The sequence below is a fragment of the Hirundo rustica genome, chromosome 5, assembly GCF_015227805.2.
Source record: "Hirundo rustica isolate bHirRus1 chromosome 5, bHirRus1.pri.v3, whole genome shotgun sequence".
Lineage (NCBI taxonomy): Eukaryota > Metazoa > Chordata > Aves > Passeriformes > Hirundinidae > Hirundo > Hirundo rustica.
Window position 1 is genome coordinate 26,700,813 of NC_053454.1, and position 13,487 is coordinate 26,714,299.

A 13,487-nucleotide genomic window follows, 5' to 3' on the forward strand; every position below is an offset into this window, starting at 1 on the left:
AATTTACATTATATTTACATGTAATTTATATTAATCTCCCTTAACTGGCAAAAATATCTCCTACATTTTCCAAATGCTCATTAATTTGTAGAAGTCTTTTTCAGATAAATACTTCGACATTTTCCCCGTCATATGGGGAAACATATGGATAGGAAACATCCATTCAATTTTTAAGGAATTTTAACTATTTATGTGCCTTTTTGTGGGCTTGAGAAACATGTGCCCATGTTTAAAAGTGAGGTTCTGCAGAAACACAGTAGTTCACTTGCCTACAAGCTTGAGATCACAGCTTATACAATGTTATGGCGCGAGTGAACTAGCTGCACAGAATGATGTAGCTGTGCAGCTGGTACAGTGGGAATGACTTAAAAAATTGAATCACTACATATTTGTCTTTAATGCTAACCCATGTAGGTTGTTCTTTCACGTGTAGCTGCTGCTGAAGTAAAACAATACTTGATGTACCTGCACCGAAGGTTTTGCATAGCTTTAATAAAAGAAGTGTCTGGAATTTTGCAGTACTTCAGCATCAGCAGGGTGTTTTCTGAAGTATAAAGTCTGAACTAATGAAAAGTCTTTTACAGTTTGCATAACCTAGAGTATGAGATGACTTCCTGGTATGACTCAGAAATTAAGTGGTTACTAGATCTCACAGTCAGCGAGAACAGATGGACAATTCATTCAAATTTCTTGTCTCATGGTTTGTTAGTAGTGGATACCATTCTTGTTAGATATATCTGTTAAGATTATGAAGATTTTTTTCGTAATAAGTTTCCTTTTAAAAATTAAGATGTAATTTTGTTCATACAGGAAATTCTTCAAGACAGCTGGTTTGGTCTGTTCACATACAAATGAAATACTTGGAAAATAAGTATTTAAACTCTCTGATCTTTTGTAACAATTCATTTTCTGGCATATTGATCCTTATATAAACACAGTTCTTAATTAATACATCAATACAAAATACATAATTTTGCTGGCTGTGCAGAGGTGACTGTTTTTTAAATTCTCAATAAAGCTGGACTTCTTTTTGTGTTGTCCCTGTGTTATGTTGAGTTTTGGAGCTACTACACTTGCAAGGGTAAACTAATGGTGAAACATTATTTTGAAGGTACAGCAGGGCAGAACTGGAAATTTGGAGAAAGAGTTGGCAGCCCAGTCGACTAAACCTGATTTCACATCTCCTCCTGCCTTATTCAAATCAGGAATTCCAACCAACAGGTCAGTTAGCTGTAACTCATGACCAAAAAGCTCTTTCTACTCTTACCTCTATGCATTTGAAGTTCCTGATTTTTGTAGGAAAAAAGGGAAAATATGCTTCTGTAACAGGTGGAAAGGAGGGGTAGAGATATGCTAATCACAGTTATCATAATCACATGTCAATGCTGTGCTACCTTCTTGGATATTTGGGGAAAAGTGGAAGAAAATAGGAGAAAAAACAGCAGGACCAAGTAAAAAGACAGTTACAGATATGCAGTTGTTGATTTATGACACTGTTTTCTGTGTACCTCATAAAATTTCTAGTCAGGGTACTTATGACTGTTAGCTAACTCATTTTTTCAGTTAAACAAGATGGAATCTGACAGCTATGACTTTAAAAAGTGGAAGAATCCTGGAACCTAGTCTCTTTCCTGCAAGGCAACTTTAGTTTCTCTGTATTTGAATATTTTATTATACTTTCTTCGAAATGAGGGAAATTATTTTCTTATTGGGGTCTTTCTCCCAGCCCCAGGCTTTAGTAAGTTCTGTCTTTTTTATCTAAGCCACTTCTGTTTGATATCTGGCACATGGCTTACGATGAATCCCTGCTTCTGCTTCACTTTACTTATTTAGTGATCCTGTTTAGAAGTTTTGGTTGTGTGCAAATCAAAAGCCTTTATATTACCATCATATTCAAACAATGGTAAGGAAGGTAGAAGAGGTTGTACACTTTGCTTGTCAGCTATTAAAGATTAGGAGCTATGACACGTCTTTAGTGCTGCATCCATAGTTTAGAGGCACTTGTGTTCAATTATTCCATCACATAAGAGTCAGTTCAACACCCAAATGTATTTTTCTTTGGGGGGAGGTGGAGGAGATCAATCATACCCTTGCCTGCACTTTTCTTTCACTTCTAGAATATTCTTACTAGCCTAAAATTTTCTCTGAGCTATCAGGTTATGCTGCTCTGTTTAGTAGATTTTAATTCTGGTTTTCTATTTACCTTTGTTTTCAAAGAAACAAGAAGAGTCTTCCAAACTTTGTGTCAACCCTGTTGCTATTTTTAAAATTTTCTTGTCTGAATTGCTTTTAGTGTATGATGTTCTTGTAACAGAGTTCTCAAACTGGAACGTATTGTTCATAGGATAAGGATTCCAAATCTATATCTATCGTAGGCTGTGTTACAAATTTTCAATTCTTTGTTCATCTCAATGGTGGACAGAAAACCTCTAAACTACTTTTGGAAGTAACTAACAACCAGGATATTAAAATATAGTCAAGTTTATAGTTGTAGAAAAAATGCATTGTGTAAATTCTGTGGTTGTGTGAAATTTGCAGTTGTGATGACTGTCACTTTGACAGTTGTATCACTTGTGCCTTCCAGTAGGTAGAATAGGTTGGTTTGTATATATTTAGTGTGAATACTGTAATTGTAAGTTGTTACGATGACAAATCTGACATCTTCCCTTATTTAATGCCTGCTGTGGATACACTTGCATAAAATAGATTCTTCTGTAAGGAAAGGTATTTCTACCAAGCGGTCAGAAAAGATTTTGAAAGAAAACAGTATGCTCAGAAGTCTGACAGTGGCTCCATGAGTGAATATATATTAGCTGTGTGGATTATATATACTTCTACTGTAATGACTTTCCCTTACTGCATCTACTATTTTCTAAGTGCCTGTATTACTAACTTCTGTATAACCAGGCAGTTATGGGGTTGGACTAATTTCATTCTTTAACTAAAGAGTTTATTTTTGGTAGGCTGAAAATTTTCAGCACTGTAGCTCTTCAGTAATTACAAGTAATTGCCTTTATGCCATGTGGCATTTGCAATAGCTTTGTTGAGAAATTGCTGGAAGGATTTCTCATGTATTAGTAAATTACTGAACTTCTAGCAGTAGTTGATATATTTTTTGAAAGGGAGAGAAGACCGATAGAATTTGATACAGCAGCACTGGAGTGAGGATCAGTAAGAAAATAGAGAGACCTAGGCAATTTACCTCACCAGAAGAAACAGCAGCTCTTCTCAGTCACAAACACTGCCTCCAGAGAAGCCAGTGCAGGCATCAGAAAGTGGTAGCAACAATACAGGAGGGACCAATCATGGGAAGTAAAGTAAAGGGGGAAAACAATTCAGGACATGATGCTCATTTAACATTTTAGTTTCTCACGTACTAGTCAGGACTGTAACATTGCTTCATGGATGATTTTACACATGGACATTGCATTACATTTACTTCTTCAGTTGCCAGTCTGGGGACAGATGTGTTTTTTACTTTTTTTTTTCATTTGTTTGTAAACAAACATTAAAGTAATTTTGGTTTTATGTGTTTACCTTTGATTTGAATCCAGTATATGTTTGCATGCAATTGCCAATCGTCTCAAAAAAACCCAAAAAACCTCTGACGACTAGCAATAATATTGCTTGTTACCAATATGGAAGCAGTAGTTGATTGAATAGGAGGAGTATTATTGCTCACCAGCAGATAAATGTTACTAATTCACTAGAATTGTATCCTAAATGTGTAATTCAGATGCTTGTTCATACAGTGTATCTCTGGGAAATTTTGCTTGAACAGTGGCTGTCTTAATCATAGCTGAGATATTAATTGTTTGGAAAAGGCACCTGGATTTCTTGCCTTGATTCTGTGATACTTAGGGCTGTTGAATAGCATGAAGTGTTGCATAACCCTGAAGCAGGAGTTAGATCATAATGGAAAATAGAAACAGTATGGTATAGAATAAGATCTTTGTTCTCCAGAGAGAGTTAAAGGTTTATTGTGTACATAGACATAATTAGAGTAAAAACCTGAAGGAACCTCTTTTGACTACTGTGTTTTCTAGACCATGAAGGGGACTTTGACATTTTTCAAATGTGTCCTAACCAACTACTTCATAGAAGTATCTTGTTTTCAGACTAGTGCTTTTCCTTATGTCATTTTTCAAGGACTGTGAGATAGTTTTTCTTTAGTAATAGAGACATAAGCGTGGGTTTCATTTATAAGCTGGCTGCAAAAACTTGTATTTTCTCATTCAAGTAATACCTATTACAGCTCTCCATCACAAAACCTTTTTCTGTCAGAAGTTTTTTGGTTTTTAACCTCCATTTATGCTTTTGCAGTTACTAAAGTGTACATTACATTTAAATGGGTTTTGCTTTCGGAGAAATTAGCCCATCAGTGTAGTGGGCTATTTATCAGCTTAATCTGTGCTTAGGGCTTTCTGTAAACAGATCTTCTATAGAAAATGGATTTCTGGTCTTTCATTTCTATGAAAAAATACCAGTTTCAGCCTTGCAAGACTAAGTGCTGGAAACTCAGATGTTATTTTGAAAAAAAGTGGGTTTTTATACAAGTGGTTTCTTTAGTAAATCAATTTGGTTCTTATTCATATCAGTTAGTGGTGAGCTCAGCAAAGCTGAGGCTGTCCTCAAGAGGAGGAAAATAAAACACAAAATACATAAGCAAAGCAAGAAAGAAGAGAAAAAATATTGAAGCATATTATAATTCCATACATAGTAGACTAGACTATACTATAAATCTACTAAACAAACATGGCATCCCGTAGTTAGTCTGATTCTGAAGAGTCATATGGGGGTGTTCCAAAAAGCAGCTTATTTATTTTATCTACGGTAAGGATAAAGATTTTTGAAGCTATGAACTTGGAAAATAACTTTTTTCCTCCTTTTTTGCTTCTTTTTTCCCCTCTTTCTCTTGGCTCTGTAGAATCTAAGCTCAGCTAACCAAATGAGATTGAGTAATCTTTCTGAATTAATCTCCATGGAAGTGGTACTCTTAGTGCAAATAGCTCATAAATAACCATTCTCTAATTAGAGTGAGGTAACTCAGAGTTGCTGGAATGTTCCTTTCAAGCTACACTTTGTGTGAACTCTGCTGTGGGTTCATGTGCATCCCACACATGTGGATTGCCTTTTTATGTTTCAGGGGATCCACTGGCAATGCATCTGTATCCCAGGTGCTTCGATTGTGTAAGGGACAAATCAAGCCCTACCTTTTCTTTGCTTACAGCACCGAGGCAGAAACTGAGTATTGCCTGCCACTTACCACGACTCTACATAATGTCTAGGGAGTCTTGAAAATTTCTCCTTGTGCCAGCTTGCTGTGACTTAATGTGTGTGACTTTACATGTGATTTGAGGTGTCATCTGCTGCTTCATTTGCAACTGAATCTATGCTTTATCGTGTTCAATTTCAAGCGCTTTTAGTGGAATTCTCAATGAAATTGTTACTGCAGTCTTGGAAATAGAGAATTTGTCAAGTTCAAGGTATGATGGCAAATTCTCAAACTCATCCAGCATTATGAAAAATAATCTCTTGGCAGTTGTTGGGAAGACCAGTGGACATAACACTATATAGCATTATTTAAATAATAAATATCAAGTGTAATCTCTGTGAGATTGAGTGAGCACAGGTATACTCTTCAGATTCGGAAAAAAAATAAGTGAAACTGTTTATTTCAGTAAAATTGATGTCTAGGAACCAACTAATTGGTAGTCTGGGTTTGCTTCATTTGATATTGCAGTGGTGTGTTTGGGCTGCTTCCCAAGCCAGAGTTAATATTATTGTAGTATGATTGAGGCATATATTTCTTTAATGCCCAGTACTCTAGCACTGGTATCACTGTATGTGTTTTTAGTGCTGATTCTAAGAGTTGCTGTTAGTGCAAACAGTACAAGAGGGGAAGAGTCTTAATTCTGCTGTGTACATCACTCCCAAGTGGAAGCCCTGTAAATTAGTGGAGTGAGCCAGGCAGGGACCTTTTCCTGTAGAAGAGTGTCATCTGTTATACACAAGAGCTAAAGCTGGGTATGGTTTAGGTAATTAAGAGAAGATACCAGTGATGGAGGAGAACAAGTGTCTTAGAACTCTAAAACCAAATGCACCGTCAGTGAAGACTGAGATGGTGAGAAAAGTTGATTTAACGAATGTTTTATAATACCTGTGTTCTCAATTTAGTTACTTAAAGCAAAATAATCCAGTGTAACAGTGCTGGGAGGCCATGCAAGACCACTGGGGAAGTTTAGAAAAGCAGGTGTTGATTATTAGAGCAATCTAACGTCTAGGGTGGGGTATAAGAAGACCAGAGAATTTCTTAAATTTCTGTTATCCTTGTATAGTATATATTGCTGCATAATATATACTCTTTAATTTTGCAAGTATGTTCTCAGACTCTCGTACCATTGCACTGATTTTGTTTGGGTTTTCTTTTAAGTCTAGACTGTTTTGCTTAATAAGCTTCTTTAATATCCAGGAAGAAGCTCTAAATCCAGATACTGCAAAGCTCAGGGCACAGGCATTTGGATCATCCTCAGTATGCAGTCTGCTAAGGAACTTCAGATTATCTCTGGGAGATCTAACTGTTCCTTCATACTCTAGTGTCTCCTGTGTCTTTTTCAGTTGAATTGGAATCTAGGTATCTGAGCAATTGGAGTCCAGGTTATCAGTCTGGCAGAACTCTGATCCTGTAATTCCAATTTACACTTGTTCTCCCTAATATTTATATTCATGTGGTTAGTAGTACACCAGATGCAAAAAAGATAAGAACTTGTCTTCTGAAACTAGAAATATTTTTTTATACCTATGTATTTGTTTCTGTAGAAATTTCAGGAAGTTTTTTTTCCAGTTTTTTACTGTTACATATCATGCTTTTGTTAAATATTCAGTTTTATCTACTGTGTTTTCCCTTATAGGTGAGATGCAGATTTTGTACCTTTGTTTCTCTTAACCATTAGAACTATAGTTTTGTACCTCATTTTCTAATATTTTTTAAAAAGAATTTTAGTTAGATCTTCCATGGAATACTTCATTATGGTTCATGCAATTTATAAATTACTTCTAATTAATAGTTTATAGCTATTTTATATTAGATTTTTGTGAAAGTGCTGCTTAATATATTCTTTCCTTACTGAAGTTTTGTGATCTTTTTGTTTGTTTGGGGTTTTTTTTGTAACAGAAGAGCAGAAGTACTATCTTTTATGGAGGGAAAGGAGATTGCTGTAGAGTCAGCTTTTGTCTTTGCTTATCAAAGAAGTCTTTTTTGCTGTGTTGTTTAGTTTTATACTCTTGCATAGTTCAGCAAATGCATCATCTTTAATGTTCTTCAGAGACAGTCTTTTATGTTTTCTAGAGAAGAAGGAACTTTTGCCATTTAGAATGAGAGAAGTCCATAAGGCTTTCTTTTTCTTTTTTTTTCCCCTTTTTCTGATTCTGCTCATTGATTCTAGTTTGTCCTGTGTTGCAGGCGGATATCTGGCACAATAGATGTGATTGGACAGAGCATCACTATCAGTAGGGTGGAAGGACGACGGCGTGCTAATGAAAACAGCAACATACAGGTTTTACACTGTAGTTTTGCATTCTGGTTTTTACTAAAAGACATTTTTGCTTTCCACATAGCTTCTGACTAAAGCATTAAGTTTATATGAATGAGTAATATGTAAGTAGCTTTAAGTCCAGGAATAAAGTTTTGGTAGTTAACAAAATATATTAAGAAATATTCGATAAATTTCAAAAGAGAAATGTTTTGGTATAACTCTTACTGAAAAGAAATGAGTGATATTGCAGACTTACGATCCAGGAGACAGCATTGGCTCTCCTATATCTGCATGGGATTGTGTTTTGTTTATGGAGCAAAAAGATAAATATTTAAACTGCCCGTTTTTCCCCCTGTTCCTGGCAGACACTAATGCTGGAAGTGAAAGCCCCCTTATATGCAGTTTGAGAAATGCAGTCTTTTAAAAACAAGGTGTGAAGGAATAAATAGTTGGTAGTATCTTGTTTTTAATTATAATAGTACTTTACCATAAATTGCAAGATTAGTTTTTATGGTTTCAGTCTAGACTTTTACTATCCTGAGAGAGCTACTCAATCTCTACAGATGGAATACACTTCTCTCCTGAAGAATCAGAGAGAAGGATCAGGGTTGCTTGGTACTCTAGTTGCATTTCCATGCCAACTTAGGTTGAGGTTCAACTGTGAAAATAGTAATGGATTGTAGTGCTGAAATTGAAAACACTTGTCATGTGTTTTTCATCTGATCTCAGAGTATTTAAGTAATTCATAGTCTTGGGTTGTTCTCTTGCTTTTCATATTGATTTTTAAATATTTTCTGTTATACAAGTTTAAGATGCTCTTAGACCTTTAAAGGTACTTGGCAAATATGGGCCACTGAGCATAGGTATGCAAGTAGAAGTTGCACCATCTGAATATGGGTCTTCAGGTGTGAAGTGATACTTTCCTGTTAGAGTAACTGAAAGAGGAAACCTCTCTTGTACCCCTTTCACGTAGCAATTGTAACTAGAGTTTGATATTTTGCAGGTTCTTTCAGAACGCTCTAATCCTGAAGTAGACAGTTTTACCAAGCCACCTCCATTTTTCCCTCCAGGAGCTCCACCTACTCACCTTCCACCACCTCCTTTCCTCCCACCCCCTCCAACTGTCAGTACTGCTCCACCTCTGATTCCCCCACCAGGTAAATATCCTGCACTACATAGGATGTGAATGAGAGATTTGTTAATATCAAATTCTTGAGGTGTGTTGTGCAGAATTTCGTGTTCTGCTCTTTGTTAAATGAATCTGTAAGGCAAACCCAGAAACTTTCATTTTCACTTTTTCAGTAAGCATAATCCTAAGTAGTAGATAATTACTTAAAGACTAGCTGCTGGCTCTTGTGTTCCTGAAAATGTTTGAAGTGAGAAGCTGTTCTCTGTAATTCAGTAGCTGTTAATACAATTCAGAGGTACATGTTAATACATCATTCTACAAACTTTTGAACTAAAAGTATAGCATACTATGAATTTGTGTCACAAGCTGGATTCTCTGATGTCTAAGGTCAAGGCAGCAAGAGAAGTTCTAATTCCCCTTTTCTCTCACAGCATGTATGAACTCCCAAAAGTCTGATAAGTATTGCATCCTTTCTTTCAGTTAGAAGTCTTATTAGTCTCTGGTGGGTTTTTTCCCAGTGTTCTGTGTCTGTGAATTTTAGAGCAATCAAAGCTCTTTGAAGACTCATCCCGTTACTGATCTGCTTTGAAATTTACTGATATTTACTGAACATTAATTGAAATTTGACATACATGGAAATTTACTGGGTGAAGTGTCATGGGCCTTTGCACAAGTGGTACAGTGACCTATACTTGTCATGTTAAGACATTAAGTTCAAAAGGATTTGGCAAGAAACTAAGTAGAATGGTCAGTGAGAAATTAAAATAGATGGAGAATCTTTGTGGTGTATTTGAGTAGGAAAGTGAAGCATTTGTCTACAGAAGAGAGTGATTTAAGGTGGAGCCTCTTTCCTTATTTTCTCCTGTTCTTTCTTTTGCTTGACTGGTTCTGAGAATCATGCTGACCAGTTTCTTCGCTGTTCTGCTTGCAGAGGGAATCTTCCAAAGTTTCTCAATATTCTTATGTAGAAGCAAAGAAGTAACATTATTTGAGTGCAGCTAGTACGAGCTTTTATAGGTTCTAAATCCTCATAGAAGAAGTTGCATTCTGCCTGGCAAGCTCTGGCTTTCTTCAGTGATGGTCATACACAAAAATCATAACACCTAGAAAACTGAGGAGAAGAGATTTAAAAATGAAATAATTCTTTGCCTTTCCTCCCCCCTCCCCCATAAAAATAAAACAGAGTCTCTGAAGTGAGATTATGATAGTGCTCTGGTGATTTTGTGATGTTTCCTTACTGGGGAGGGGGAGAGACAGAAGGGGATGGATGTGACAATAATGCTTGCTGTGGTATTAAGCTTCGTTTAAACTTTTCTGAGAAAACAATATATGTAATGCATTGCAGCTTTTTAGAAAGTAATTACTTTAATTGTAATTGGGTTCAGAAAAGGTGTTCTAAGTTGTGTATTGGTAAAAACATGAGAAACGCCCCCACAGACACTCCAGATGCGCTTGGTGCGGGGATGTCACCCACGGGTACTGGACAGTTCTTCTGAAAGCCCTTGCCTGTTGAGTTTTTAATGGTGAAGGAAATCCACATGTGTTGCAGATCAAGCCAGCAGGTTTGGCTTTAGTCTCATGGTTTACAGGCAGGTTTATGACACAGGCTCGTTCAGAAGTTCTTCTGGAACATCCTTCCATGCTTCGAGTAGATTCGAAAGTAATGATTAAGAGCTGTAGATTCAGTTTCCTCATGCCTCTGTTTTAATTGTGCTGTTGCCAGCTCTCTATCATCAAAGCTGTTCTAAAAATAGGTTCTGCCATCCCTCCTAGGTTCACTGGAGGAGGAGTAAAAAAGCTACACTTTCCCAATATTAAACTGGGACTACTTGCCAGAAAATTTAAGTATTCCAAATATAAAACATCCTCCAAAAGTGCCTTTGAAAAAGGATCTTGCTTTGAAGTTAGGTCTCTTGTTCTGTATTCATTCACTCTTGTGATTCAAATGTTTTTTGAGGAACAAGTCCTGGAACAATTCAAAGCACCAAATGTAGAAAATTCTCATCTCTAGGAGATGACTGGCTGTGGCAAAATATGTGATGGTTTCTGTTTGCTAGGTTTATTGCTATGTTGGAGTAATTGTCATCCAGAGCAAAACGTGTATGCTTATTTATCCAGGTTTTAAAAGCTGGTTTATGTGCTTTGGTTTAGGTCTGTAGTTAAAAATGTGACATGTATTTGTGATTTAAGAAGAAAGAAATTTCTCTGAAGTATTGAACTTCTGTTGCATAACTTTGCAATGTATACCAGGGTTTGGTAAGTGACTGCTTAGCCTCAGCATCCTAAGTGTGTACTTTTTATCTTTTGATACAGAGAATTTCACCTAATTTAGCCTGTGGCAAGGGAACCAAGTTGAGTTATATTACATTTCTGAGGGCTGTTACACAGTTCAGCTAAATTACAGTGTATTGTTAAACTCTGGCTGTGTTGTTCATGTTTGATTCCTTACTCCACAAGCAGAGCATGTGGGGCATTGCTTTTCTTTAGTGAAACATTTCTGTAAATACTTACCAGCCCTGAGCTGGTAGGATGGTCTACAATGTTCTGAAGGCAATTTTGAGCATGTTAGGTAAAATGGTGCACTAATGACATTTGGGTTGCTTTTCACACACAAGTCTGAGTATTTAAGTTTAGGCTGGATGTCTCTTTATGGCAGTACAACCAGTTGTAGAGACATGACAAAGTCTATACTAAGCCACCTTCTTGCACTGGTACAATGTAGTCTCTTCATTGCAAGAAATGATAAAATATTTCAGTGTCTTTTCTCAGAAGTAGTAATCAGCTGATGACACTACAAGTGTATTATCATACACTTAGAAGGCAAAGGAGTGAAGAGTTAAGAAATTATTTACTTTCCATTAACTGAAGCTTGTGATTTTTTGGTCTTGTTTTGTGTCATATTTATGTATTAGTGAGGAAGGTGAGGAAGAACATTTGTTTAGATCTTTTTAGATCTTTTGTCAATTTGGCACGTAGACTCTTTCTTCTCTTGTGATACCATCAAGTAAATTAGCTTCTGTTTTAAAATTATACAAGCATTAGTCATGACTCTGTAGAAGTTCTTAAAGGTTTTTTTGGGAAAAAATGGTTGTGCAGTATTTTTGTGTAATACCCTGCATTAACCAATTCATTAAAATTATTTGGACATTTGGTCTCTGGATATTAGTTGTATTCTGTCTGTCTTAATTTTGTTTGAATGGTTGTTAAGTGAAATTTCTCATTTGGCTTTTAGTCTTGTGGTGATATTTTTACTTTCAATTCTGCATCAGACAACATTCTTGTAAATGAGGAATATATTAATTGTTTAGTAGAAATTTTTTTGGTTTTGTATAGAAGAGATAGCTGGTGGATTTCCAAGCAGTTCTCTGGATGGTGCTGAGTGCCATGTGCACTGCTAACAATATACTGGTTTTAGTGCAGCAATTGAAATCTCATTTAGTATAAGGTGGAGCTAATAAATCACTTTGAGATTACTTCTGGTATTTTTCTAGATTATATTCTTAACATTGTTGTATTATACAATATACATATGCTTAATGTTTATATATGATATGTATTTTTTTCTATGTTTTAGGCTCATGAAGGATCTATTAATTAGAACAATTAACCAAAAAAAAGATTAATGGTAAACACTTTGGCTGTGCAACAGTTTGAGTTCTTAATCTTGATTTTCTTTAGGAATTTTCATCAGGAGTGTTTGGTCTTTTAAATGTTACATGGTCAAAAATTTTATGATGTGATACCCAGTGTAGTGTACATAGGAAAGCTTGTGTGCTGGTGAGGAGAAAATGGCTCATGCAGTTTAGAAATTTGGGTGTTGATGTTCACTGCTTCCTGATTTGCATTTTGGCTAAGAGATCAGATTTTAGATCTTCTAGATTGGACAGAAACCTCAATTATATTTCACCATGTGTTTAGTCCTATAGGATTAATGCTGTTAGGAATTCATGTCAGGGAAATTGCCAGCAATTAGTGGCCTTTTCTATTGATCACTGTTCCTCTGCTTGCATATTCCTTCATTCTGTCCTTCTGTCAGGGCAGTCTGGGAGCAGTTGGCATTTCTAGACATTATAAATATGTAGATTTAGTAAAATGTTGCTGCCACACAATAGTCTTTTAATTTTAATGTTGAGCTAATGGGATATATGTAAATATCGTCATGCAGTGACCAGTACTGTTCTGTGTGAATGTTTATGCAGTTATGTCAACACTGATGGAAGCACTTGCCAGTTTTCTGTTCTCTCCCTCCCCAAAGTTTTGCCAGGAGCTGTAAGATTGAACATACATACTTTTTAATGGAACCAGAACTGTTGAAAGTGCTTTATGTCTGGTGAAGTAGTCTATTTTCTGCCAGTATCGTTTTAGCCCAGTTTATTATGTAGCAGTGTTATGTGTTCAGTTCAGGTAAAGCTAGTTCTTTACAAATCATGGGAAGATAAGAGCCTTTGAAGTGTACAAATTATTATTACCTTGTAATCATTCCTTTTATAATCAGTAAGATAGATTTATATGTTGAGGCAGTATATTTTGTTAGGTCAGCTAATTTAGTTGGGAGCAATTTTCTCAGCTTTTAGTTAGATTCATAACAGCTTAGCTAGATCTGAAAATCAGGTTAGAGCAATTCTTGCACATTTCTGTTAAAGGATGCTCCTTTCTCAGGTAGTTACAAGAAAATAGAGAACAAAACACGTAGCAGCTGAATGATGAACTGCAGTGTCATAGCGTTGACTCAGACATCTGTATTGCTTACTGCTGCCTGAATACTTTGTTCATGCGGACCTACTGTTTCCTGTGCCAAGCTATTGAAGGTCAGAGGCCAATTG

General features: G+C 36.1%; 1 protein-coding gene across 7 annotated transcripts in view; it reads left to right on the forward strand.

The window, feature by feature from the left end:
* FIP1L1 (factor interacting with PAPOLA and CPSF1) overlaps positions 1–13,487 on the forward strand; it is a 37,968-nt gene that overhangs the window by 11,154 nt on the left and 13,327 nt on the right. For all 7 annotated transcript variants that reach the window (XM_040065536.1, XM_040065540.1, XM_040065538.1 and 4 more), the window contains 3 exons: positions 1,112–1,221; positions 7,463–7,556; positions 8,539–8,692. In XM_040065536.1, coding sequence (XP_039921470.1) covers positions 1,112–1,221; positions 7,463–7,556; positions 8,539–8,692 — 358 coding nt within the window. The remainder of the gene's footprint in view (positions 1–1,111; positions 1,222–7,462; positions 7,557–8,538; positions 8,693–13,487) is intronic.